At 44.2% G+C, this 24,620-nt stretch overlaps 1 protein-coding gene across 1 annotated transcript in view; it reads left to right on the top strand.

The window, feature by feature from the left end:
• LOC306766499 (kinesin heavy chain-like) overlaps positions 1-24,620 on the top strand; it is a gene marked incomplete at both ends in the record, with an annotated part of 80,984 nt that overhangs the window by 40,205 nt on the left and 16,159 nt on the right. Inside the window, 5 exons of the mRNA XM_079254279.1 lie at positions 5,349-5,458; positions 7,656-7,757; positions 17,322-17,382; positions 17,470-17,541; positions 21,965-22,069. Coding sequence (XP_079110405.1) covers positions 5,349-5,458; positions 7,656-7,757; positions 17,322-17,382; positions 17,470-17,541; positions 21,965-22,069 — 450 coding nt within the window. The remainder of the gene's footprint in view (positions 1-5,348; positions 5,459-7,655; positions 7,758-17,321; positions 17,383-17,469; positions 17,542-21,964; positions 22,070-24,620) is intronic.

The raw sequence follows: 24,620 nt of genomic DNA, 5'->3' as shown, positions 1-24,620 counted from the left end.
CCTAATTTTGGCTTTATTACGTACATGAAAGAAGGCTGTTTTAGTAACCTGCTTAATATGTGGACCAAAGGACAGGTCAGGGTCAAATATTACTCCAAGGTTTGCTTTTTCAAGTGAGACATGTCATGTATATAGCTGCCCTTGATATTCTTAATATTTTTATTATTTTCATTGAGATCATAATCTGATTGATATGGCAGTGCTGGACCCGACAGGAAAAGAAAATGAGAAGAAAGAAAAAAGGAAATGGTGAAGAAAAAAGAAGAGAAAAGAGCATGTCTAAGCTTCTACAAACAGTATTCTCAAAAACAATAAAAACTACTACAATGTTACAGTGCAACAAGATATATAAAGTGGAGTAATAACGACATGCAAAAAAAAAAAAGTAAATGCACACACACAACAGTTAATTGGACATACCTGCAGAGAGACTTAACAGATAAACATCTGCAACTTTTATTAGGAAGTAGGTGGAAAAGATTAACACTTTTGTGGGCTTGTGAATGTGCAACCTTTGGTCATGCCATCAAGGATCAACTGAGTGCGAGTCAGGGGAGCATGACCACGGCCCGAAGTGTCGGGGAGGAACCCAAGGCCCCCAGGGCCTAGAATGCCCACCAAACACAGAGCCCAGGCCGCGAAAGCAGAGAGTGCTGCCGTCCTCTGAGCCCAGAGCAAAGGAAGCACCCAGGCGTGACAGGGCACTGAGTAGCACAGCATGACAGTGAGCAGGCCTGGCGGGCACCGAGCACCGAAGCGCGGGCTGGATGGAGAGCCAGCACCCCACAGGCCCGAGGACCACCCGCCTGCCCAGAGCAAAGCCACAAAAAACCTCCCCATCAACCCCCCACCGGCACCAGCCCAGGCGAGCCAGAGGCACCAGACCCAGATTGTGCACATTCACACAAACACATTCGCCAACCAGAGAATCTGCCAGCCCCCGCATGCGGTACCAACAATCCCCTTGGGTGAACGGTTCCTGGTAGCACCTCATCCCCGACTCCGACCAGGTACCAGGGTGTAAAATGTGAGGAGTTACTTTATCTAACTTTCCAGCTCATGCTTTGCAGATTATTTTAAGGTCTGCATTTAGCAGTGAAATGGGTCTGTAGCTAGATGGTCATGTGAAGTCTGCCTGGTTTCAACAGGACAATAATGTTGGCAGAGTTCATGTTTTGGGGTAAATAGCCATTTTCCTTTATTTGAGTCACCATTTTGAAAAATGGGGCCAGTATTGTCCAGAATACTTGATAGAACTCTGCTGGGAAGCCATCTGGCCCTGTTTTTTTTTTTTTTTTTTACATGACATATGTTTAAGAGCTTCATGTAGCTCATCTACTGTGAGGTAGTCTAAGGCTGTGATTTGTTTCTGCTGTAATCCTGGGAGGTTTAGGTTGTTAAGAAACTGATTGATGTCATCTATCTAATTGGGATGTGTACAGATTTTAATAGAAGTCTCGAAAAATGTTATTTATTGTGTCTAGTTACCTGCCTATTACCTGCTGCATCTTGAACAGCTGAATTAGTAGTTCTTTGTTTTTAGTTGATTGGCTAAGAATTTTCCGGATTTATTGCTGTGTTCAAACCTCTCCAAGCGTAATCTTTGCACCAGAAACTCTGTTCTCTTATTATTTAAGTTTAGCCTCGCTTATTTTGTTAATCATTAGTTCATTTAATGATGCGCTATAAGCGTCCTCTAATAATTTAATTCTTAATTCTAGTTATGCTATTTTTGAGTTTTCTTTCTTTTTTATGTGATGCAAAAGAGATAATTTTGCCTCGCATTACCACCTTACCTGCTTCCCACAGATCACATGCTGAAACTCCTGGTTTATCATTATTTTCTAGATATACAGGCCATTCTTTTGTGACATAGCTTTTGAAAGTCAGAGTCTTTAAGCATTGCTGTATTAAACTTCCAGCTTTTAGGTGGTGGTGTGGTTCTCGTGTTCCTCAGAGTAAAGGAAACTGGTGCATGAATGCTAACTGTAATGGGGTGGATCTGGGTTTCTTAAATATTGTTTATCAAAGAACTACTGATCAGGAAATAATCTAGCTTATAGCCTACTGAAGAAAAGAAAGTGTACTCCTTGATTGTAGGGTTAAAGACTGCCATATATTGCAAAGTTCCTCTATATATTGTTTAACAGGGTTTGTAAATTGCCAGTTTGTATTGTTTCCTGTATTACTAATCCTGTCATCTCGACACCCAGAACCAAGTTAAAATCTCCTATGACCAATGTGCTATCTGAGTTTTTTTAGAGTGATGTGAGAAAAGGGTGAATGAAGCCGGGATCATTAACATTTGAGTCATATAAGTTAGCTAAGCATAACTCCATATTTTGAATAGATAATGTCATGTCTTCCCCAACCATCTGAACCAACTCACCACGAGGTGGTGATCAGTTGAGAGCTCTGCTGTCAACCCTCCCTCCAAGGACTCCAGAAAGGGTGGGTACTCTGAACTGCTGTTCAGTGCATAAGCACAGACAACAGTCAGGACCCGTCCCCCCACCCGAAGGCGGAGGGAAGCTACCCTCTTGTCCACCAGGGTAAATCCCAACACACAGTCTTCAAGCCAGGGGCTGGTGAGAATGCCCACACCTCCTCGGCACCTCTCACCGGGACCAACTCCAGAGAAGAAGGTCCAGCCCTTCTCGAGGGAACCGCTCAACCTCGCGCACAAGCTCAGGCTCCTTCCCCACCAGAGAGGTGATGTTCCACGTCCCTAGAGCCAGTTTCTGCACCCGGGTATTGGACCGCCAGGGTCCCTGCTTCTTGCTTCTGCCCAGCTCACACTGCACCCGACCCCACGGCTCCTCCCGCAGATGGTGAGCCCACGGAAGGTGGAGTCCATATAACCGTGAGCCCGACTGGGCCCCACGGGCGAAGGCCCAGCCATCAGACGCTTGCTCTCGTGCCCCACCCCCAGGCTTGGCTCCAGAGGGGGGCCTCGGTGACCAGTGTCCAGACAAGGGAACACGTCTGCCAATGGTCGTCATCTTCATGCGGTCGCTGAGCCACACTTAGTCCGGTCCCGCCCCCTAGACACCTGTTTGCCATGGGTGATCCTACCAGGGGCATAAAGCCCCCGACCACATAGCTGTTAGGATCATCAGGACACACAAACCCTTCTACCATGATAATGTGGTGGCTGAGAGAGGGGAAGCAAACTTTATTTTACTCTAAACCAAGGGCAGGCACATTAGCAGCAGTAAAACAGTAAGTAAAACAAAGAACATTTTTGTGATATACATTCAGTGGTAAACTGCACAGTTTTGCAAGAGAACTTTACAATTCTAACAATCTGAAATCTAACGATTTTAATGACTGACATTTATGAAAATAAAGCATTAAGAGTTGTCCAAACAAACCGAATGAAATGAGCGGCCTCATATTGCTGATCGGCATCACCAAGACTGACTCTGTAAGGGCAGTTGCCTGTTGCAGGGTGCACATTTGCTTCCTCTGCAGAAAGGGGTCCATGGTGGTTCTGTTCTTCAGACTGCATTCATGTAATTTAAAATACATTAGTCAGGCAGTCAGTCAGACAATACGTTCTATTTTTGATGTCTCAGTCTGCTAGTTAGCGTAGAAGGAAATCTTACTGAGGCAAATTGGACTCCGTTTCATTTAAATGGCCGACATGTTGGCTCTTTAAATGCTCATGCATCACCAACGTGCTGCCATGATAAGCAAGGTCTGCTTTGCAAACTTGCAGGAGATCTTTTTGTTTCCCATATCTGGGTTTAAATGTTCCCAAACTTGAGAAATTTTGGTACTCCTTGTTGCAGATGCTGTCATTTCTGTGTGCATTACTGCCAAGCAGAAACGCTATTGCACTTGTGTGTGACTTGGCAGAGATTATGATGAAGTGAGATGCCTTAGTCAGAAAAACGTGTCTGGTGGAAATAGTCGACGATGGAATTAATTGTCGACTATTTTCATTGTCGATTTTTGTCGACAACGTTGACAAATTGGTGCAGCCCTAATCTATGCAAGTATTGACTAGCAGAGGTCCATCCCACCAGCTTTGATTGACAGATAGTGTTATGGCAAAAATATGTCAATAATGAGGATACTAGTTCTGAACGGAAAGATAAGGTATGTTGAACAAGGTTAGAAAATGAGCCAAGTAGTACATATTGGAATTTGGAGAGACCAGTTCAGAGGTCTTACAAACAGAAGTCTGAAAAAGCTCTAAATGAGTCATGTACGAAACCACCTTTTAAGCCTTTGCGTTAAGGACGTCAGTTGCACGTAATAAATCTATGTTATTCTAAACAAAGAATGGTCTGTTGTTACGTAAAAGTTAGGTCAGCTTGCCCACTAAATTATAAGCTCCCTTGTGGCTCCATGGCTCCTGACTCCCTAGTTGTAAACTCTTTGAGTGAAGAGTGTGCTAGTTCATCAGATTCCAGATGTCTGGATGCAGACATCTCAGGGCCTCTACACAATATCCACATCAGTAAGGGTAAATAAGCAGATACTGTGTAGCTAAGATCAAGTTCTAAAGTTCATCATGACCTCTTCAGACCTACAAATAAATAATCAGAAATTAATATATACTAAGGATTAGAAAATATACCTGAAGCTAGAATATGAAATTTCCACAGCGCGTCTTTCTGCTGAAAAAGTACATTAGGAAATGAATAAACCATTGTTAAAAAAAAAAAAAAAAAAAAAAAAAAAAGATATTGTGAAATAAAAACTTTTTGGAAATAAAATTATTTTGAAAAAATGACATCTTGACCAATTTAAAAAATATATTTTAAAAAGTATGATATAGTGAAAATAATCTTCATAAAATATTTAATAAATAGTAGAAATTTAAAACGAATAATAAATTATATTTCAGTCATTTCTCCTAATTTAACAATTTTATGGTTGAATGATAAATTTGTCTAATAGATTTATTTAATGATGTTTTTATTAAATATTTAATTATTATTAAAACTGTTGCCCATACACTTTGACATCCTCCATTGTTAAGCCACGTGTGACGCAAACAAATGACTTTTTTATACTTACGAGCTACCATATGACTGCCCCGCTCACAGTGAGGGTGCCTCAATTGTAATGGAGATAATAGAAACCAGGTAGTACATTGTTGGCTGAACTTGGGTAGGTACTGGTGGAAAAGGGCCATAGTTGTCATTCAGTTGGCGTTCATGTTGAGGATTGGACAAACATTGTCGTTTTGAATATTTAGGTGACATCGCTAATCTTTCATAAGGACAGGAATTGAAAGAACCTGACATTATGGACCAGTCCAGGTGGATCTGCTTGAGAATTTACATTCAGAACCAGATAAAATGTTTCTAAACTTTGTGCTTTGTGCTCTGTAGAGAACGTTGGAAGAACAGATGGAGAACCACAGAGATGTTCACCAGAAGCAGCTGAGTCGACTCAGAGATGAAATCCAGCAGAAACAGAGAGATGCTGATCTCCTGAAAGAGTAAATCCTGATCAGGGATCATTGGGGTGTAATGGTTCGGTACACGCCTTAGTTTAAAGGTCATAGTTCCGTTTTTTTCAGCATATTAAGGGAACAAAAAGCAAAACAAAAGTTTTTATGTTCGGTGTAAAGAGAAACAACCTCAACATAAATGAAAACAAAACAAGATGTGGCTGTAAATTTCCAATAAATGATTACCAAATAAAAATGTAAACAATAAAACAGGAATTAAAAATTTATATTTTAGGGAAAGTGTTGCATCAATACTTTATCTGATCTTTTAGAAAATTAATGACTGAAACAAGTTAAGTCAAAATGACTCATTTTCTATTTTAATAAAAAGGAACTTCATTTCCCTTTGAGCAGCATTAAGGGCTCCAGCTTGTAGCCATGTTCAGGTTGAGCTAGATTTCATGTTGGATCTGTGGCAGGTGTTGTGATATTCACTTGCCACAACATCCACTAGCAAATAATGTAATCTAGCTACAACATCAACTCGCCACATCAAGCTATACCATGTTCTAGCACAATTTCTGTTATTAAAAAACCTGATTTAGCCAAAAAATCAGCTAGCTATAATAATATCGAGTCACAACTTCCCCCCCTAGCCATAACATCATTAGCTATGACGTGTTCTGGCCACAATGGATAGTTACATGATGTTTTTTGTTTGTTTTTTAAAAAAATTCATATTCTCCTAGAAGTTCTCCTACTAGTTTACATGAATATAATTCTGAATGTAGGTTTACATGAAACTCGTCCTTACTTAGGGCTGCACGGTGGCATAGTGGTTAGAACTGTGGCCTCACAGCAAGAAGGATGCTGGTTCAATCCTTGGCTGGTGAGGGCTTTGGTCAGCAGCTTTTCTGTGTGGAGTTTACGTGTTCTCCCCGTGTATGCGTGGGTTCTCTCCGGGTTCTCCGGCTTCCTCCCACCATCCAAAGACATGCATGTTAGGTTAATTGGTTAATGTAAATTGCCCCTAGGAGTGAGTGTGAGCGCAAGTGGTTGTCTCTGTGTGGCCCTGCGTTGGAGCTGTCCAGGGTGTACCCTACCTTTCGCCCAAGGCCAGCTGGGATAGGCTCCAGCTTCCCCGCGACCCTGAATTGGATTAAGTGGTTTGGAAAATTAATGAATGAGTGAACGTTCTTACTTAATTCCACTTTAGAGCGGCGTGTTGGGAAGCGTTCTGATTGGACAAAGGGTGCACGTGATACCGGAAATAAACAAAGTGGACTCCCTGCTTACTGTCTAAGTACCAGTTTCGCTGCTATTTTTATCATAGTTTTGAAGAACCAGCTCAACACGAGCATACTACTTCACTTTTTGCAGCAACTGAGAAGTAGAAGAAAGATAGACCACTGAACACAGGAGGCAAAACAACGCGCGTCATCGGGACAGGACAAGGTAATGAGCAGGCGCAGAACGACTGGAATTAACGTGGAGCGAAATTAAGGTTTACATGACAGAGGACTTAAATAGTTCAGAATTAAAATGCAAAAAAAAAAAAACCCGGCCACTTACATCGGAATTAAGTTTAATACCAAATAGAAATTTGCATTAGGAATCAAGTTTTATCAGTTTAAAGCGGAATTAACTTTTATTCGGAATTAAAATGGAATTAAAACTCCCATGTAAACATAGCAATTGTCCGCTTTTCACAGCCTGCTGGAGCCATAACATCTGCTAGCTAAAATGTGCTCTAACCACATCCGCTAGCTACATCCTGTAGCTACAACATCCGCTAGCCATAACATCATCTAACTGCAATATTCTCTAGTCACAATGTCTGCTAGCCATAACATCAGATAGCTAAAACATCCTCTAGCAACAACATCAACTAACTATAACGTATTCTACCCACAAAGTCCGCCATTTACAACCTGCTCTAGCAATAACATCAGCTAGCTGCAACATCCTATAGCCACATCCACTAGCTATAACATTATCAAACTATAATGTGTTCTAGCCATGTCTGCCTTATATTCGCAGCCTGCTAGACCAATTATATCTGCTAGCTATAATGTGCTCAAGCCACAACATTATGTGCACAATGTTTCACACTGAATAATTAGAAAAATAACATATACCATTACCCCTGATTATTTTTACTGATTATTACAATTTATAATTGTTGATGCTTAGTGCTGATTATTGATGATTAGTGCTTAATTATTCTGAATTGTTCTCTGCTCAGTGTCAGTCAGGCTCTGCAGCTGGAAAACCGGAAGCTTCAGTCTGACTTTGACAAACTGAGAGCTGAAGACCAGAACAAAGACCAGAAACTCCAGAAACTACAGTAAGTGTCGTCTTCACTGATTATACCAATCTGGCTATTGAATTCAGGATGATTAGAAACAAATGCTACTTCACAATTAATTCCTGTTTAACTCTAAAGAAACACGTTGTAGGTCTGAGTGAATGAAATATTTTTTAAATACTTTGTTCTTATCAATGAAAACCAAATGTATCAACCCATGGAGGTCTGGATTTGGAGTTCTACTCCAAATGAAAGTGGAAAAACACACTACAGGCTGATCCAACTTTGATGTAATGTCCTTTAAACAAGTCAGAATGAGGCTCAGTAGTGTGTGTGGCCTCCGCGTGCCTGTATGACCTCCCTACAACGCCTGGGCATGCTCCTGATGAGGCGTGGATGTTCTCCTGAGGGATCTCCTCCCAGACCTGGACTAAAGCATCCGCCAACTCCTGGACAGTCTGTGGTGCAACTTGGCGTTGGTGGATGGAGCGAGACATGATGTCCCAGATGTGCTCAGCTGGATCCAGGTCTGGGGAACGGGCGGGCCGGTCCATAACATCAATGCCTTCATGTTGCAGGAACTGCTGACACACTCCAGCCACATGAGGTCTAGCATTGTCTTGCATTAGGAGGAACCCAGGGCCAACCGCACCAGCATATGGTCCCACAAGGGGTCTGAGGATCTCATCTCGGTACCTAATGGCAGTCAGGCTACCTCTGGCGAGCACATGGAGGGCTGTGCGGCCCTCCAAAGAAATGCCCCCCCACACCATTACTGACCCACTGCCAAACCGGTCCTGCTGGAGGATGTTGCAGGCAGCAGAACGTTCTCCACGGCGTCTCCAGACTCACGTCTGTCACATGTGCTCAGTGTGAACCTGCTTCCATCTGTGAAGAGCACAGGGCGCCAGTGGAGAATTTACCAATCTTGGTGTTCTCTGGCAAACGCCAAACGTCCTGCACGGTGTTGGGCTGGAAGCACAACCCCCACCTGTGGACGTCGGGCCCTCATACCACCCTCATGGAGTCTGTTTCTGACTGTTGGAGCAGACACATGCACATTTGTGGCCTGCTGGAGCTCATTCTGCAGGGCTCTGGCAGTGCTCCTCCTGTTCCTCCTTGCACAAAGAAGGAGGTAGCGGTCCTGCTGCTGGGTTGTTGTCCTCCCACGGCCTCCTCCACGTCTCCTGATGTACTGGCCTGTCTCCTGGTAGCGCCTTCTCCATGCTCTGGACACTACGCTGACAGACACAGCAAACCTTCTTGCCACAGCTGGCATTGATGTGCCATCCTGGATGAGCTGCACTACCTGAGCCACTTGTGTGGGTTGTAGACTCCGTCTCATGCTACCACTAGAGTGAAAGCACCGCCAGCATTCAGACCAAAACATCAGCCAGAAAGCATCGGAACTGAGAAGTGGTCTGTGGTCTCCACCTGCAGAACCACTCCTTTATTGGGTGTGTCTTGCTAGTTGCCTATAATTTCCACCTGTTGTCTATTCCATTTGCACAACAGCAGGTGGAACTGGTTGTCAATCAGTGTTGCTCCCTAAGTGGACAGTTCCATTTCACAGAAGTCTGATTGACTTGGAGTTACATTGTGATGTTTAAATGTTCCCTTTATTTTTTTGAGCAGTGTATTTATAGCTCTGCCTGCTGGGAACAGGAAGTGACAAGTTGTTGCGCTGATGTTCTGAAAAATGAGATCTCAGTTAAAAAGATTCCTGAAATAATAGATAAAAGAACACAATTCATGGTGCAAAGACTTCGATTGGACAATTTTGAACATGGTAACAAATCTGGAAAGTTCCTGGCTAACCAACTAAAGGCAAATAAGGAGAAAACAACAATTTCCTCTATAAAAGATTCAGAAGGAAATATCAGCCATGATCCTGACATGATAAACAATACTTTCAAAGAATTTTACAAAGCATTATATTCATCACAAATAAATCCAACAGATGCGAATATTAACCAATTTCTTAGCAGCATCAATCTTCCTAAAATAAACCAGGAAAATAAAATGGCTCTAGATTCACCTATTTCAGTTCATGAGCTCCATGAAGCTCTCCACCGTATGCCAAATAATAAAGCACCAGGTCCAGATGGTTATCCAGCTGAATTCTACAAAGAATTCTGGACCACACTGGCTCCAACCTTTTACAGCATGGTTTCAGAAATAAAGGAAAAGCAAAAAATACCCTCCAATATGAACTTGGCGAATATTTCAGTCCTATTAAAACCAGGAAAGGACCTTACACTCCCATCCAGTTATCGTCTAATTTCATTAATAAACGTAGATCTCAAAATAATCAGCAAAGCTCTAGCCAGAAGGATAGAGAAAATAACCCCTTCCATTATTCACCCTGATCAAACAGGCTTTATAAAAGGTAGACATTCCTACACTAACATGCACAGATTAATTAACATAATAGATTATTCAACTCTACACAATCTGAAGTCCACAGTTATATCTTTAGATGCAGAAAAAGCATTTGACCGTGTAAACCGGAAACTTTTATTTGCAACTTTAAAAGAATTTGGGTTTGGGTCATCATTTATTGACTGGATAAAAATATTATACAGCAAACCTAATCTATGTGTGAAGACTAATGATCAAACTTCTCCAAACTTCTGCTTACAGAGAGGCACCAGACAGGGCTGCCCACTTTCTCCATCACTCTTTGCCGTTTTTATCGAACCCCTGGCAGCTGCCATAAGACAAAACCCAGAAATCAAAGGAATTCAAGCTAAAAATATTGAACATAAAATTAGTCTTTACACAGATGACGTTTTACTTTTCCTTCACAACTCACAAACAACACTTTCTCAAACAATCACACTAATTAATAAATTCTCTTCAATATCAGACTATTCTATTAACTGGTTAAAGACTACAGCAATGCCCATTAACTGTGACTTTAAAAACATATCTAACACCACTATACAGTCAGGAAATATTAGTTATTTAGGTATAATAATATCTCCCAGACTAACCGAACTAATAAAGTTAAATCATGATCAGCTAATAAAAACAGTGGAGGATGACCTCTCAAGGTGGAACTGCTTGTCCATATCACTTATGGGGAGGGTTTCCACCGTTAAAATGATGGTTTTACCAAAAGTTAATTACCTTTTCTCAATGGTTCCCATCAGACCATCCTCCACTTGGTTTAAATCACTAGACTCCCACATATCCAGATTTCTCTGGAAAAACAAGCCATCCCGCATTAGTCTAAAAACTTTACAACAGACCAAAGACAGAGGTGGGTTGGACCTGCCAAATTTTAATCAATATTTCTTATGTAACAGGCTGCAATGCATCTCCAAGTGGCTTAATCCAAGTTCTTTGGATGAGCCATGACTGGATGTTGAGCAAGCATTGTGTGAGGATTTAGTCATCTCTGATTTACCATTCATCAGCTCAACTGTCAAGTCATATAAGTGTTTCAAAAGCATTAACATCAGCTCCAGTTTAACGGCTTGGTGGGAATTCCTGAAAGTAACCAAGTCTGCGCTTATTCCATGTAAGCTACCACCCATCTGGAACAATCCTGACTTCCTGCAAAACAGCAAGATGATAAACTTCCCTTGGTGGAAGAATAAAGGAGTAAAGCAGTTAGAACATATAATAGAAAATGGAAACTTTCTGCCATTTGATGCAATTTCTTCACGGTATGAATTCAGCAGCACCAAATTCTTAGAATACCACCAACTTAAATCTATCATAAGTAAGAAATACACCACTGATCAACTAAACTTACAGTTACCTATCAAGGTTGCAGAATTCTTAAATCTTAAGGCCCCGAAGCTCCGATCCAAAATATACAGATTACTATTGAAGCTAGAAGATTCCATCTCTCTCCCAACTTCTAAATGGGAAGCAGACTTATCCAGCAACTTCAATCAAAATGAATGGTCACAAATCTGTTCAAACACATTCAGAATGACTAAGAATTCAAACATGCAATTAATACAATTCAGAATTCTACACAGAACTCATTATACGGGACACAGGATGTTCAAGATGGGTCTGTTACACTCACATATCTGTTCACACTGTACTGACAACATGATTGACAGCTACTACCATGCCTTATGGTCTTGTCCACCTGTCCAGAGATTCTGGCTCCAGGTATGTAAAGATCTGTCAGACTGGTTTAAATGTAATATCCCTGCAAACCCCAAACTGGGCCTATCGAGTCACTTAGGTGAAAATAACAGGGTTTAATTTAGCAAAACCAATCCTCAGCAGCCTGTGCATCGCAAAGAAAACTATCCTTGTGAACTGGAAAAGCAAACAGAATCTGTGTATCCAGCAGTTTAGAAATCTGTTATTAGATTACATCAGCATGGAAATGATGTCTGCCTCCTCAAAGGATCAGTCAGTTGGATTTCACTCTCTCTCTGGTCTCCTGTGATCAACTCCATCACTTAGTGTAGGGGGGGGGTGTGACCTCATCCCGCTCGGGGCTGGGGACTGGCTGGGTGGCTCAGGTGGCTATGGGTCTGGGGTGGACCCCTGGACGGGGATCTTGGCTGCTTCATTACTGGGGGGGCTAGGTTTCCAGACCTGGCGGGAGGCCTTGGGTTGATCAATGGTTGGAGTTGCCTTTTGGCGGTGGGGCGAGGTCGCTGGCGGGGGCTGGATCGGCGGGTATTGGCTCCGTGACGGGTGGCCGTGCCGCTGTGGGGGGGCGGGGTGCGGGTCCTGGGCTCCGGTGCCCGGGGCTGTCCCCCGCTTCTCGGGGATCGGGGGTCGGCCCTGCCGTGGGGGGGTTGGGCTGACCTGGACCTGCCGCTGCAGTGGGGGCGGGTCCGTGCCCTGGTGCCCGGCAGAGGGACCCGGGCCCAAGATAGTTGAGGATGGGGGGGTGCCTGTGTATATATGGGGTGTGTATGGAGGAGTGTAGTGGTACATGAATGTATGGGGGGTGAGGGGTGCGTGTATGTGGGAGTGTGTTGAGGCATGTATGTGTGGGGGTGTATGTATGAGGGAGTGCGGTGGTGTATATGCGGGGTGTGTATAGAGGATTGTAGCGGTACATGAAGGTATAGGGGGTGAGGGGTGTGTGTATGCGGGAGTGTGTGAGGGGTGTTGGGGTGGAGGTTTAGGGGACTGTGATAGTACATGAGTGTGTGGGGTGTAGGAGGTGTGTGGTGGTTTATATGTGGGGGGTTTATGGAGGATTGTAGTGGTACATGAAGGTATAGGGGGTGAGGGGTGTGTGTATGCGGGAGTGTGTGAGGGGTGTTGGGGTGGAGGGTTAGGGGACTGTGATAGTACATGAGTGTGTGGGGTGTAGGAGGTGTGTGGTGGTTTATATGTGGGGGGTTTATGGGGAGTGTAGTGGAGCATGAGTTTGTGGGGGGTAGGGTTGTGTGTAAGGGGGAGTGTGTTAGGGCATGTAGGTGTGGGGGTGGAGGTTTTGGGGCGTGTGATAGTACATGATTGTGTGGGGGGTTGGGGTTGTGGATGAGGGAGTGGGTGGTGTGTGTGTGTGTGTGTGTGTGTGTGTGTGTGTGTGTGTGTGTGTGTGTGTGGGAAGGGGTAAGGGCTTGTGTGTGGATAATCTGGTGTTAAATGCATGGGAGATAGGGGTGTGTATATAGAGGAGTATTGAGATGCATGTGTATGGGGGGTAGTGGCCCGTGTGTAGGGGGGAGTGGGGGGGGTGCATGTGTATGTAGGTGTATAGGGGGGTGAAGGGTCATGATTATGAAGGGGGTAGGACTTCAGTGAGAGAAGTGGGGAGTTGCGGTGGTTTGTTCTAGGGTAGGTAGAATGAGAAGGGGTGTTTTGTGATGGGCAGGGAGGTGAGTGGGATGTAGGGTTTTGGAGGTGGACTAATCTTTTGGCCGTGTGTCTGTTAGAATGAGTGTGTATGTGTATAGATGTATGTGTGGGTCTGTAGGTGTGTGTGTGGGTCTGTAGGTGTGTGTGTGTGTGTGTGTAGATGTGTGGGTCTGTAGGTGTGTGTGTGTGTAGATGTGTGGGTCTGTAGGTATGTGTGTGTAGATGTGTGGGTCTGTAGGTGTGTGTGTGTGTGTGTGTGTGTGTGTGTAGATGTGTGGGTCTGTAGGTGTGTGTGTGGGTCTGCAGGTGTGTGTGTGTAGATGTGTGGGTCTGTAGGTGTGTAGATGTGTGTGTATACCAGGCTGATGGTGAGGGGGTGTGAATGTGTTGGTGTGTAAAGGAGGAGGGAATGCAACGTGTCTCTGGGTGGGGGCGTCTCCTAGGGGTGTGGGGGCGGTGGGCCCTTGGTCTGTCTCTCCTTCTCCCGCCCCTCCTCTTCTTTGCCCCCCCCCCCCACTTTTGCATGTGGTTCGTTGGTGCCTTCTGGGGCCGGTGGCGGCTCCTTTATTGGTGTTGCTGAGGGCCCTGGTTGTTGGGGCAGCTGCCCTTGGCCTGTCCTGGCCTTCGGGGGCCCCGGGAATGGGGGACGTGCCTCGTGCCGCAGGTGGCTCATCTTCTTGAGGGAGGGGCGCTTCCCTCGGGACCTAAATCCCCGGACCCCCCTCCTTCCCTTCTTCCACCACACACAGGCAGGACGTTGGGAGGTGGACACGTTGATCTGGATGGTGAGAGAGGCCATCAAGGTGGTCTCCATCGCTGCACCCAGCATCGGTTCACCTCCCAGTTTTAATTACACTTAGTCAACATAACACAAAAAACACACACTGACAACACAGGGACATATTTTGGGGGGCGGGCCATGCAGTGTGCGGTGGGCGGGGCTGCTTTGGTGGTCCCGCTCCCAACATGATGATGCTACTTCTTCCCAATTTTAATTGCAAACAACACACACTTCACAATCATTCATAAGCTGGGAGGGAGGGGGTGACAATGGGGTCCTGCCACGCCCCTATTTCCGGGGCTGTGCCGGGGGGGTTTGGGCGGGGGAGTGGTGCTGTTCAGGGGGCCTGGGTCTGGGCTAGCCTGGCGGGGGTGGGACTGCTGCTGGCCCTGGGTGGTGCTGGATCGGCTGCATGTGTGGAGTGGTGGGGGGGCGTTGACAGGGGTGGGGGGTAGTTGTGGGGCCCTGATCGGGGCCCTCCTATCCCCTGCTCCCCCGGGGGTATCTCACAGGGGACACGTTGGGAAAGAAAGGTGAGGGCGTGCATGAGCCAATGGATGAAGTGGTGAATGAATGTTAGAGTAGAGGGGGGGTGGGGGGATCAGGGTGAAAGAATTTAGGAAAGTGGGTGGCCGCTGGGATAGGAGGAAGGGGGGGTGTATGCAGATGGGTGGGGGTGCGTATGTGGGGTTATGTTGGTGGTATGGGGGAGTGATGGGGTGGGTGTACAATGAGGACTGTGAATGTGGATAGAGGGGTGTAGGGAGGTGTGTGTGTGTGTGTATGGAAGAATGGGTGATTATAGAGGGAGCAGGGATGTGTGTGTGAGGGGGTGTGTGTGTATAAAGAACGGGGGTAGGAGAGTGTGAGTTTGAGCGTGTGTAAGAGAATGGGTGGATAGGGTGTGTTTAAGGAGGAAGTGTGGATGCGTGTGGGTGTGGGTGGGGGTAGGTGGGTGGGTGCATGTGTGCGTGTGTGTGTGTGTGTGCACGTGTGTGCACATGTGTGTGCGTATGTGTGTGTGTGTGTGTGTTTGTGTGCGTGGGTGCGTGGAGGGTCTTGGTGCTCGGGGAGCGCTGCTGGTGAACTGGGGTGCGGCCTGGCTGCCGCTCGGTGGCGGTCTGGGGATCCCGGCCCTCCGTCGGTGTGGGCTGGGCCCTCTGCCTGCGGGGGTGGGGGGTTGCTTCCGGGCTCTTTAGGCCGTGGGGCCCGCGCTCTGTCTGCCCTGGGTGGCCGGTGCCCGGCGGGGCCGGTCCTCGCTGGTCCGGGCCTGCTGGGGCCTGTTCCCCCTGACTGCGGGGGACTCTGGCTGGGACCCCCCTCTGCCTCCTCCTGGGTCGGTGCATGGCTGGCTCAGGGGTGGGGCGGTTGGGGTCTGCGCCTGGGGATGGCTGCCGATGGGCCGGGCCTGGCGTGCCTCTTGCCTTTGTGTGGGAGGGGTCACACTGGCATGATCTTCTCTGAACACGTTCCACTCTGCATGTTCTGCATGTGACACAGTCACCGAGTCGTCACGCAGTTTTATTCACTAACAGCAGCTGGTTTTCTCATTTCTGTTTGTTTCTCATTTATATTTCACTTTTTAGATTCATAGTTTAGTTACTATGATCTAAAGTTGGCTTGTATGTGTATGTATATGTGTTCATACTAGTGAGTGCGTATATGTTTGTACGTATGTATGTGTGTGTATGTGTGTGCATAGAGGTGTGTGTGTATATGTATGTATGTGTATGCGTGTGTATGTGTGTGTATATGTATGTGTGTGCCTGTATGTGTGTATGTATACATCTGTAGGTTGTTTCCTTTCTTTTTGTTTTTGGGTTATTTTTTAGTTGTTGTTTTTTTCTCTCCCTTTATCTCTTTCCCTTTTCTTATGAGGTGTTTCTTCTCCTTTCTCTTTCTGTCTTTTGTCTGTCCTCTCTGGTCCAGCCATACAAACTCTACAATTCAAACAACAATACAAAATAAATATAGAAATAAAATAAAAATTCAGAAAGTCAAGGGGATCATTATATCTATAAAGCTTCCCTTGGCAGAGAAAATTTGCTCAGCAGAACATCCAGACCATCATTCTGCTGCCTAAATGCTGGACAAGACAAAAAAAAAAAAAAAAAAAAAGATTCCTGTAAAACATAGAACCTTTGTTATTAAACAAGAGGTTGCTGTAACTCCAAACTGCACTGCAGATACTTTCAGAAGCATCTCCCCTAACAACATCTGATCTAGCAGATGTCTTTGTCCTGTCTCTTTAGGATCTCTCCAGCCAGTAAACGTTAGTCTAATGTGGACTTTTGTCTCTTGCTCTGTCCTTTCATTCATTCATTTTCTGAACCGCTTAATCCAATTCAGGGTCATGGGGAAGCTGGAGCCTATCCCAGCTGGCTTTGGGCGACACCCTGGACAGCTCGCCAGTCCATCGCAGAGACACACAGAGACAAACAACCATTCACGCTCACACTCACTCCTAGGGGCAATTTAGAGTAACCAATTAACCTAACATGCATGTCTTTGGACGGTGGGAGGAAGCCGGAGAACCCGGAGAGAACCCACGCATACACAGGGAGAACATGCAAACTCCACACAGAAAGGCCACTGACCAAAGCCCTCCCCAGCCAAGGATTGAACCAGCGACCTTCTTGCTGTGAGGCCACAGTACTAACCACTGTGGCAGCCGCATGGTGCCACAGTGGTTTTGTCTCTTGCTCTGTCTTATGTTCTTAAAATTCGATCATAATGTCCTCTAGGGTTTTTATGGTGACTGGTCCATCATGTCATACAGGGAGGCCAGAGGGTTGCCAGTTGCTGGGGTGTGATTGGGTGCTGTAAAGCAAAATTTTGCTGTAATCTGATTCCCCTGCCTGGAAAAAAGCAGTGAAATGTTTTTTTGGTTTTTTTTTTCAGCTTCAGGACATGATTGGCAACAATAGGTCCATGAATGTAGAAACTAAATGTCAGGGTGGCATCAAAACAAATCAGAAATGCAGCCTTTGATGTAGTGTTCAGAATTTTTTCTGTTCTGTTTTCAGGTTCATTTATGAAAAGAGAGAACAAGCTAAGGAGGACCTGAAGGGTTTGGAAGAGACAGTGGTAAGTTTTTAGGATTTTAAATTCAGCATATGTGAACAAATAGCTCTGAAAATTTTGAAATCTGAATTTTTCTGTTTCATCCCACAGACCAAGGAACTGCTGACTCTGACACACCTTCGGAAACTATTCATACAGGACATAACGTCTCGAGTCAACAATGTAAGAAAAAAATGAGTTCAGGACTGATACAACACAAGCATTTACAAACTCTTCCAAATGATCTCAAAAGCAAATCTGCACATCAGATTTTATAGGTTCTATAATTCACAAAACTGTTCAAATTTAGGTCCAAACGATTACTATCCAATTTTTTTTTTTTTTTTTACTTTTTCTTTTTTTTTTTCATTTGTCCAGTCTAATATCAGGACTACAGGATGATGGGCTGGCTGCTCTGCAAAGAGGACCTTTGTTGATATAAGACTCTTATTTATGATTTAAACATCATTCTTTATTTTTAAAATTGATCTATATGCACTATAGGTTTGGGGTTCTATATGCACAGGATAACCTAAAAGTAGAATAAAGAGAGTTATGGTTAGAAATAAATTTATTTATAAATGTATAATTTTATTATTGGAAATTGAGAAGAGAGTGCAGCTGCTAGGAAAAAAATGTATCAGCTGTTCAGTGTAAACCAGAAGAACCAGACAAGCAGCTGCTGCACCTGGATGAAACACACTTTTTAACATCTGTAAGAAAACGGAAACTCTCCTGCAACATCTGTAACTAAATGGAAATTGTCACGGTTGGAGGTGGTGGGGAGGACCCAAATGCAGGAAGCCAGGCAGGGATGCAGAATCAAGCAGATTTATTCATGCAGGAAATGCAGGAACACAGGACCCTTTAGACTTAGACTTTAGACTTTATTGTCCCCAAAGGGAAATTCTTTTTCACGTACACAGCACATGTTTGACAACAAAAAGGACAATGACAACAGACCACAGAAACAACATACAAATACAATGAACAGAGTACACTCAGCGCCCCCTGCTGTTTAGAAATGTTATGACTGAGGGGATCAGGCTTTTTCCCAACCGAGCTTTTTTGCACCTGAGCACCCTGTACCTCCGTCCTGAGGGAAGAGGGGTGAGTTGTTCATGAAGGGGGTGTGTGGGGTCCTGCTCCATGGAAAGTGCAAAGCGTCCAATGGCTCTGTTGTTAAGCTCTGTAAGGCTTGGTTTGGGGAGTCCTATGATTTTTGCTGCGGTGTTGGTTACCTTTATGAGTTTAGTCCGGTTCTTAACAGTCAACAAATTGAAAAAGCAAGTTGAACAGTACAGAATAACAGACTGGATAATGGACTGATATAACCGTAGGAGTAGAGGTGGAGAAACATAGAGTCCTTTCAGTTTCCGGATTATTGATAGTCGTTGTTGGCTTCGTTTTTGAATGTCCATAATATGCTGATCAAATGTTAGTGAACTGTCTATTGTTACTCCAAGATATTTAAAACTGTTCACGATTTCAACTGTTTGATTGTCAATGGCAATGGGTTGCTGTGGTGAAGTAGAGCTGAATATGAGTTCCTTTGTTTTATTAACATTGAGGTACAGATGGTTGTCTGTGCACCATTTGGTGAAGTGTATGACAGTGTTGTTATAGTCCAAGTCCATGGTGGAGTTATTGTCCTTAAGTAATGCGAGAATGGCAGTATCATCTGAGTATTTAAAGTACTTGATGTGAGGTGAAGGACTGATGTTGTCATTTGTGTAAAGTGTGTAAAGGAAAGGACTAAGTACACATCCCTGCGGTGCTCCGGTGTTGATGGTGAGGGCAGATGATGTAGAACCCAACCGTACGACCTGCTGCCTGTTGCTCAGGAAGTTATGAAGGAGATGAATCATTCTGGTGGGAATATTAAGGTGGTGCAACTTCTGGATCATCAGGTGCCTCTGGATGGAGTTAAAAGCTGAGCTGAAGTCCACGAAGAGTGCACGAGCAGAGTGGCCTGGAGAGTCCAAGTGTTGAAGGAGGAGATGCAGCAGACAAGCTACAGCATCCTCTGTGCCCCTCCACGCCTTATAGGCAAACTGTAGAGGGTCTAGCTGAGGGCCAACAGCTGGAAGGATGGTGTTCAACAGCAGCTTCTCCAGGCACTTCATGATAATGGATGTAAGAGCCACAGGTCGATAATGGTTTGGTTCAGTGGGTCTGGGCCTCTTTGGAATTGGGATTATTGTTGCCTTCTTCCAGATAGCTGGTATGATGGTAGAATAGTAGACTTCTCTGAAGAGTGAGTGGAGAACAGGTGAGAGTTCCTGGGTGCAGTTCTTAAGCACCTTTGCTGAGATGCCGTCCGGACCAGGAGCCTTACCCGGCTTGCACCTGCTGAGCTGTCGCCTCACATCTTCCAAAGTGAAGGGAAGAGGTTCATCTGGATCCGCTGGAGGGAGTGCTCCCAGCAGTTCTTCACATTCCCCTGAGAAATCCACCTCGTCGAACCGTGCATAAAATGTATTGAGCTCAGTCACAAACTGCACTGGGTCAGTTACTGTGTGAGCAACTGGCTTGGACTCACACCCTGTCAGTGTCTGTACTTTTGGAAATGCCTGTTTTGTGTTCATGATTGAGAACTCAGTTTCTAACATATTCTTATATTTAAGTTTTGCCTTCAACACCTCATTTTTGATGTTACGGTTTGCCAGTTTGACGGCAGGCCAATTCTTTTCCCTGAAGGCTTTCTCTTTCTCTTTAAGACTATGAGTCAACTGAGGAGTGATCCAAGGCTTAGTGTTTAAAAACTTCCTTATTGTTTTAATAGGAATACAAGTGTCAATACAAAACTTTATATAGTCTGTGATAACAGAGGCTGTATCATCAATATTACTTCCCTGAAAAACTTCCCAAACTGTACAAGCCAGCGAGCCCTGAAGACGTGCAATGGCCTCCCCAGACCACTGCGGGGCGGTGTAGCACTCTGGTCGCTGTCTCTTGAGTTCCTGCTTGTAGAGCGGAAGTAGAATCATGATGTTGTGATCCGCAGTCCCGAGCGGTGGATGTGAGCAGAGACGGAAAGCATCTGCGATGTTGCCGTAGCATAAATCCAATATGTTTCCCCGTCTGGTCGGAATGGTCACATACTGATGGTAAAACACTGTTCAGCCGGCAGTTGTTAAAATCTCCCACAATAAACAGCGGAGCTCCCGGATACTTGGCTAGCATGTCATTAGCTTCACCGGCTATCAGCTCGGCTGCTGTGTTGGTGTTAGCACTTGGAGGGACATAAACACAGCTTATCACAACAGCAGGGAACTCCCTGGGCAGATAGAAAGGACGGAGGGACACAGTCAAGGTTTCCCGATCGGGTGTACATGCCTTACGATGGACTTTGATGTTAGTACATCATTTGTCATTGATGTATAAGCACACACCTCTGCCACATTTCTTCCCTGCCTGCTCAGTCCTGTCAGATCGGATCATAGTGAAATTATCCAGGCTAACTTCAGAGTCACTGATTGACTGATCAAGCCACGTTTATGTGAGGGCAATAATACAGATGTCCCAAAAAGCCCTCTCTAGCCGGCACCTGGCATGGAGCAGATCCATTTTGTTACGGAGTGACCGGACATTTGACAATATTATAGAAGGAAGAGGTGGCTTAAATGGACGTCTTCGAATCCGACACCGAACACCACCACGTCTCCCCCTTTTCCTTGGTCGTATCTCCGGAGGCAGGGTCACGGCAGGCTTGATGTTACTCAGCAAAGATGACCGGTGTTGTAGGAGCTCCTCGCGGCTATAGGTGAGTAGCCTGCTGCTGTTATCTCTCACATGTGCGAGGTTTCCCCAGATCAGCCATCCCAGGAGAATTATGGCAATGATTGTAGCTTTGCCTTGATGGATCATTTTAGCCAAGTGTGATTCATCACAAAAACACGTAGGACAAACAGTCAAACAGAGCGCCTGTCGTGCTGTCGCAGCCGAGCATGCGCCATTTTTTTTATTTTTTATTTTTTTTATTGGAACACAGGAGGCAGACCAACACAATGAACCTGCAATTAAGGACAGAAAACTAAGGGTATAAATACACTGAACAAAACGAGGCACAGATGACATGACTGAACTAACAAGAACAGTTGAAACTAATGAACAAAGAAGAGGGCTGACCAGGAAACAAGACACAAGGGACTGAACAGAGAAACAACTACTAAATAAAACAGGAAACCAAAACTGAGAAAAACACATGAAACGTCAAGTTATGACAGGAAACTCTCCTGCAACATCTGTAAGATAACAAAGCTGATGATCATTAGGAGCACCTGCAAAAACAGTTAAGCTAAGAAAAATCATGAATCACAAAAATCATGACAAAATCCACAAAGGAACTGGACCACAGAGGAACTGGACCAAATAGAATAAAGAGAACAGAGACGAGACCAGGGCATCATGGGATGTCCCCATTAGGCTAAAGGGGCAGATCGGGGTCACCAAACCAGACCTGACTTAAAGATTCCTGAGAAAGGAAAGTTTGAAGTTAATTCCAAGGTAAAGAGGCGGTCTGCTTCATGAAGCCAGATCGGGAGCTGGTTCCACAGAGTGGCGTCTGAAAACTGAAAGTTCTGCCTTTTTCCATTGTCTACAGAGTTCAGAGAACGATGGTGATGAGGCTGGTGGAAGTCTGGCACAGCGGCAGCGGATCATCTTCTTAGAAAATAACTTGGATCAGCTCAGTAAGGTCCACAAACAGGTGAGTCCTAATACCCAAGGAATTCCTCATATCTGTAACAGTTGTAGGTTTTAACTGTGTTTTTCTGAAATGAAGCAGGGCTCCGTTTATATCTGATGATTAAGACACATCTTTGAACCCCTTAACAGTCACCCCCAAAATGCCAAAAACGCCCCAAAAAGGCATACCCAAACTAGATGTTGTTCTTGAACCCTTTGGGGTACATTCAAAGCATGATCTCTTGATAAAGATAACACTAAATATTTACCCCGAGCCTCCAAATTTATTGTAATCGTAACCAGGATACAGTTATTAGAATCAAAACAGAAGGAAATTAAAAAATTTTTCCTCACCTGAATTTTTCTTCTATTTTGTGAATATGCTGCACATGGAGAGATGGAGATATGGATTGGAAAATCCAATGTAGCTGCAGCATGAAGCCTTTCCTATTACTTTTTAAAATTAGGTGACAATAACAGCCAAAATGACCTCTTTTATATCTTTTCTATTACAGCTTTTCAGTAAGTATGTCCTGGCACTCTCCAAAATGACCACTTTGGACAACACCAACTTCAAAAAGCTATAACTCCAGAATACTTCAATTAAATTCAATTCAACTTCATTTATATAGCCTCAAATCACAGCAATGCCATCTCAAGACACTTTACAGACAGAGAAGAAAACATACTGAAAGCCATTTCATAACAGCCTATATAAGGAAACCAACAGATTGAGTTGGAGGTCCAACTCAATCTCCCATCCTGAGCAAGCACACTGGTGACAGTGGGAAGGAAAAAACTCCCTTTTAAATTCTATTCTAGATTCAACAGGCAGCCAATGAAGAGAGGCTAAAACTGAAGAAATATGATCTCTCCTGCTGGTTCTGGTCAGGACTCTGGCTGCAGAATTCTGGATCAGCTGAAGGCTTTTCAGGGCATATTTAGGACAGCCCAGTAATAGAGAGTTACAGTAATCTAGTCTCAAAGTAACAAAAGCATGAACCAGTTTTTCTGCATCACTCTGAGACAGAATGTCCCTAATTTTGGCTATATTACGTAAATGAAAGAAGGCTGTTTTAGTTACCTGCTTAATATGTGGGTCAAAGGACAGGTCAGAGTCAAATATTACTCCAAGGTTTCTCACTGTAGCACTGGAAGCTAAAGTAATGCCATCCAGGTTCATTACAAAACCGGAAAATTTAGCTCTGAGTTTTTCAGATCCAAAGAGAATTACTTCAGTCTTATCTGAGTTCAAGAGGAGAAAATTTCTAGACATCCAAGTCTTTATGTCTATGAGACAATTTTGTAGCCTATCGGGCTGATTTGTTTCATCTGGTTTAAAGGATAAGTATATCTGAGTATCATCTGCATAACAATGAAAGGTTATTCCATGTTGTCTTATAATTTTGCCTAAAGGGAGCAAAAATAGTGTGAAGAGTACTGGTCCAGGTTGGTATGTTCCTTAATAATCTTAAATCTTAAATAAGTTATGCCAAATTTGTAAAACTGTGGTTTCAAAATAATTATCAGTATTTTCTCCACCCGTCTCTGCTACACCGTTCTCGTCACGGAAGTTTCTTTTACATTATTTTCTTCCTTTGGCACGGTCACTTTTTTCTCTTTTCACTTTTCTTTGTTTGAACCCTTTCACTTTTATCAGTAATGTCACCTACTTCTATATTGATATGTTTCATGGCGCATGCACAAGATTAAACATCGGACACAACATTATGCATGATTCACACATACACACACAGTTCAGTACGAGGAAAGCACACATAGAGACACTTAACGCGCAGATCCAGGTACCGCACACAGCTGACAGGTGCACAAACAGCGGGTTACACACAGACACACGCTGTAGTAATATGCACATAACCTCCATCTCTGCTGGTTTATGGATACACTGAGGTTTGTAATATGCAGATAGTCTTCATTTTTGTTGGTTTATGGATACACTGAGGTTTGTCACTTGGAATGTGCGTGGAGCTGGTACAAGAGAAAAGAGGTTAAAAATTCTTAATCGGATGCGTGAAATGAAGGCAGACATCGTTCTCCTGCAGGAGACTCATTTATCTAATTCAACAATAAATCTTTCAACGGACCAGTTTCCACATGTTTACTCAGCTTGCTATAATTCCAGACAAAGAGGAGTAGCCACTCTTATTAATAAAAGGTTAAAATTTGATATTGATCAAACAATCTCAGATCCAGAAGGCAGATTTTTAATAGTCACACTATCAGTTCAAAATGTCAACTATTACAAATGTTTATGGCCCAAATGTTGATGACTCCTCCTTTTTTCACTCCCTCTTTACTTCGCTCTATGATCACTTAGATAACACATTAATTGTAGCAGGGGACTTAAATGTTATTCTAGACAAATACAGTTCATCAGGGAAGCATCGAGGTTGGAAATCATCTGAAACGGTAAAACAGTACATGAAGGATTTTGGTCTTTGCGATGCATGGCGTTCTCATCACCCGACACTGAGAGAATACACTTTCTTCTCTTCAGTTCACCATACCTATTCTAGACTAGACTACTTCCTAATCAGTAGTTCACTCATGAG

The sequence above is a fragment of the Telmatherina bonti genome (genome assembly GCF_933228915.1).
Source record: "Telmatherina bonti genome assembly, chromosome: 15".
In the NCBI taxonomy this organism is placed as follows: domain Eukaryota; kingdom Metazoa; phylum Chordata; class Actinopteri; order Atheriniformes; family Telmatherinidae; genus Telmatherina; species Telmatherina bonti.
Note: the sequence above shows the minus strand (reverse complement) of the source record. Positions and strands in the feature narration are given on the sequence as shown.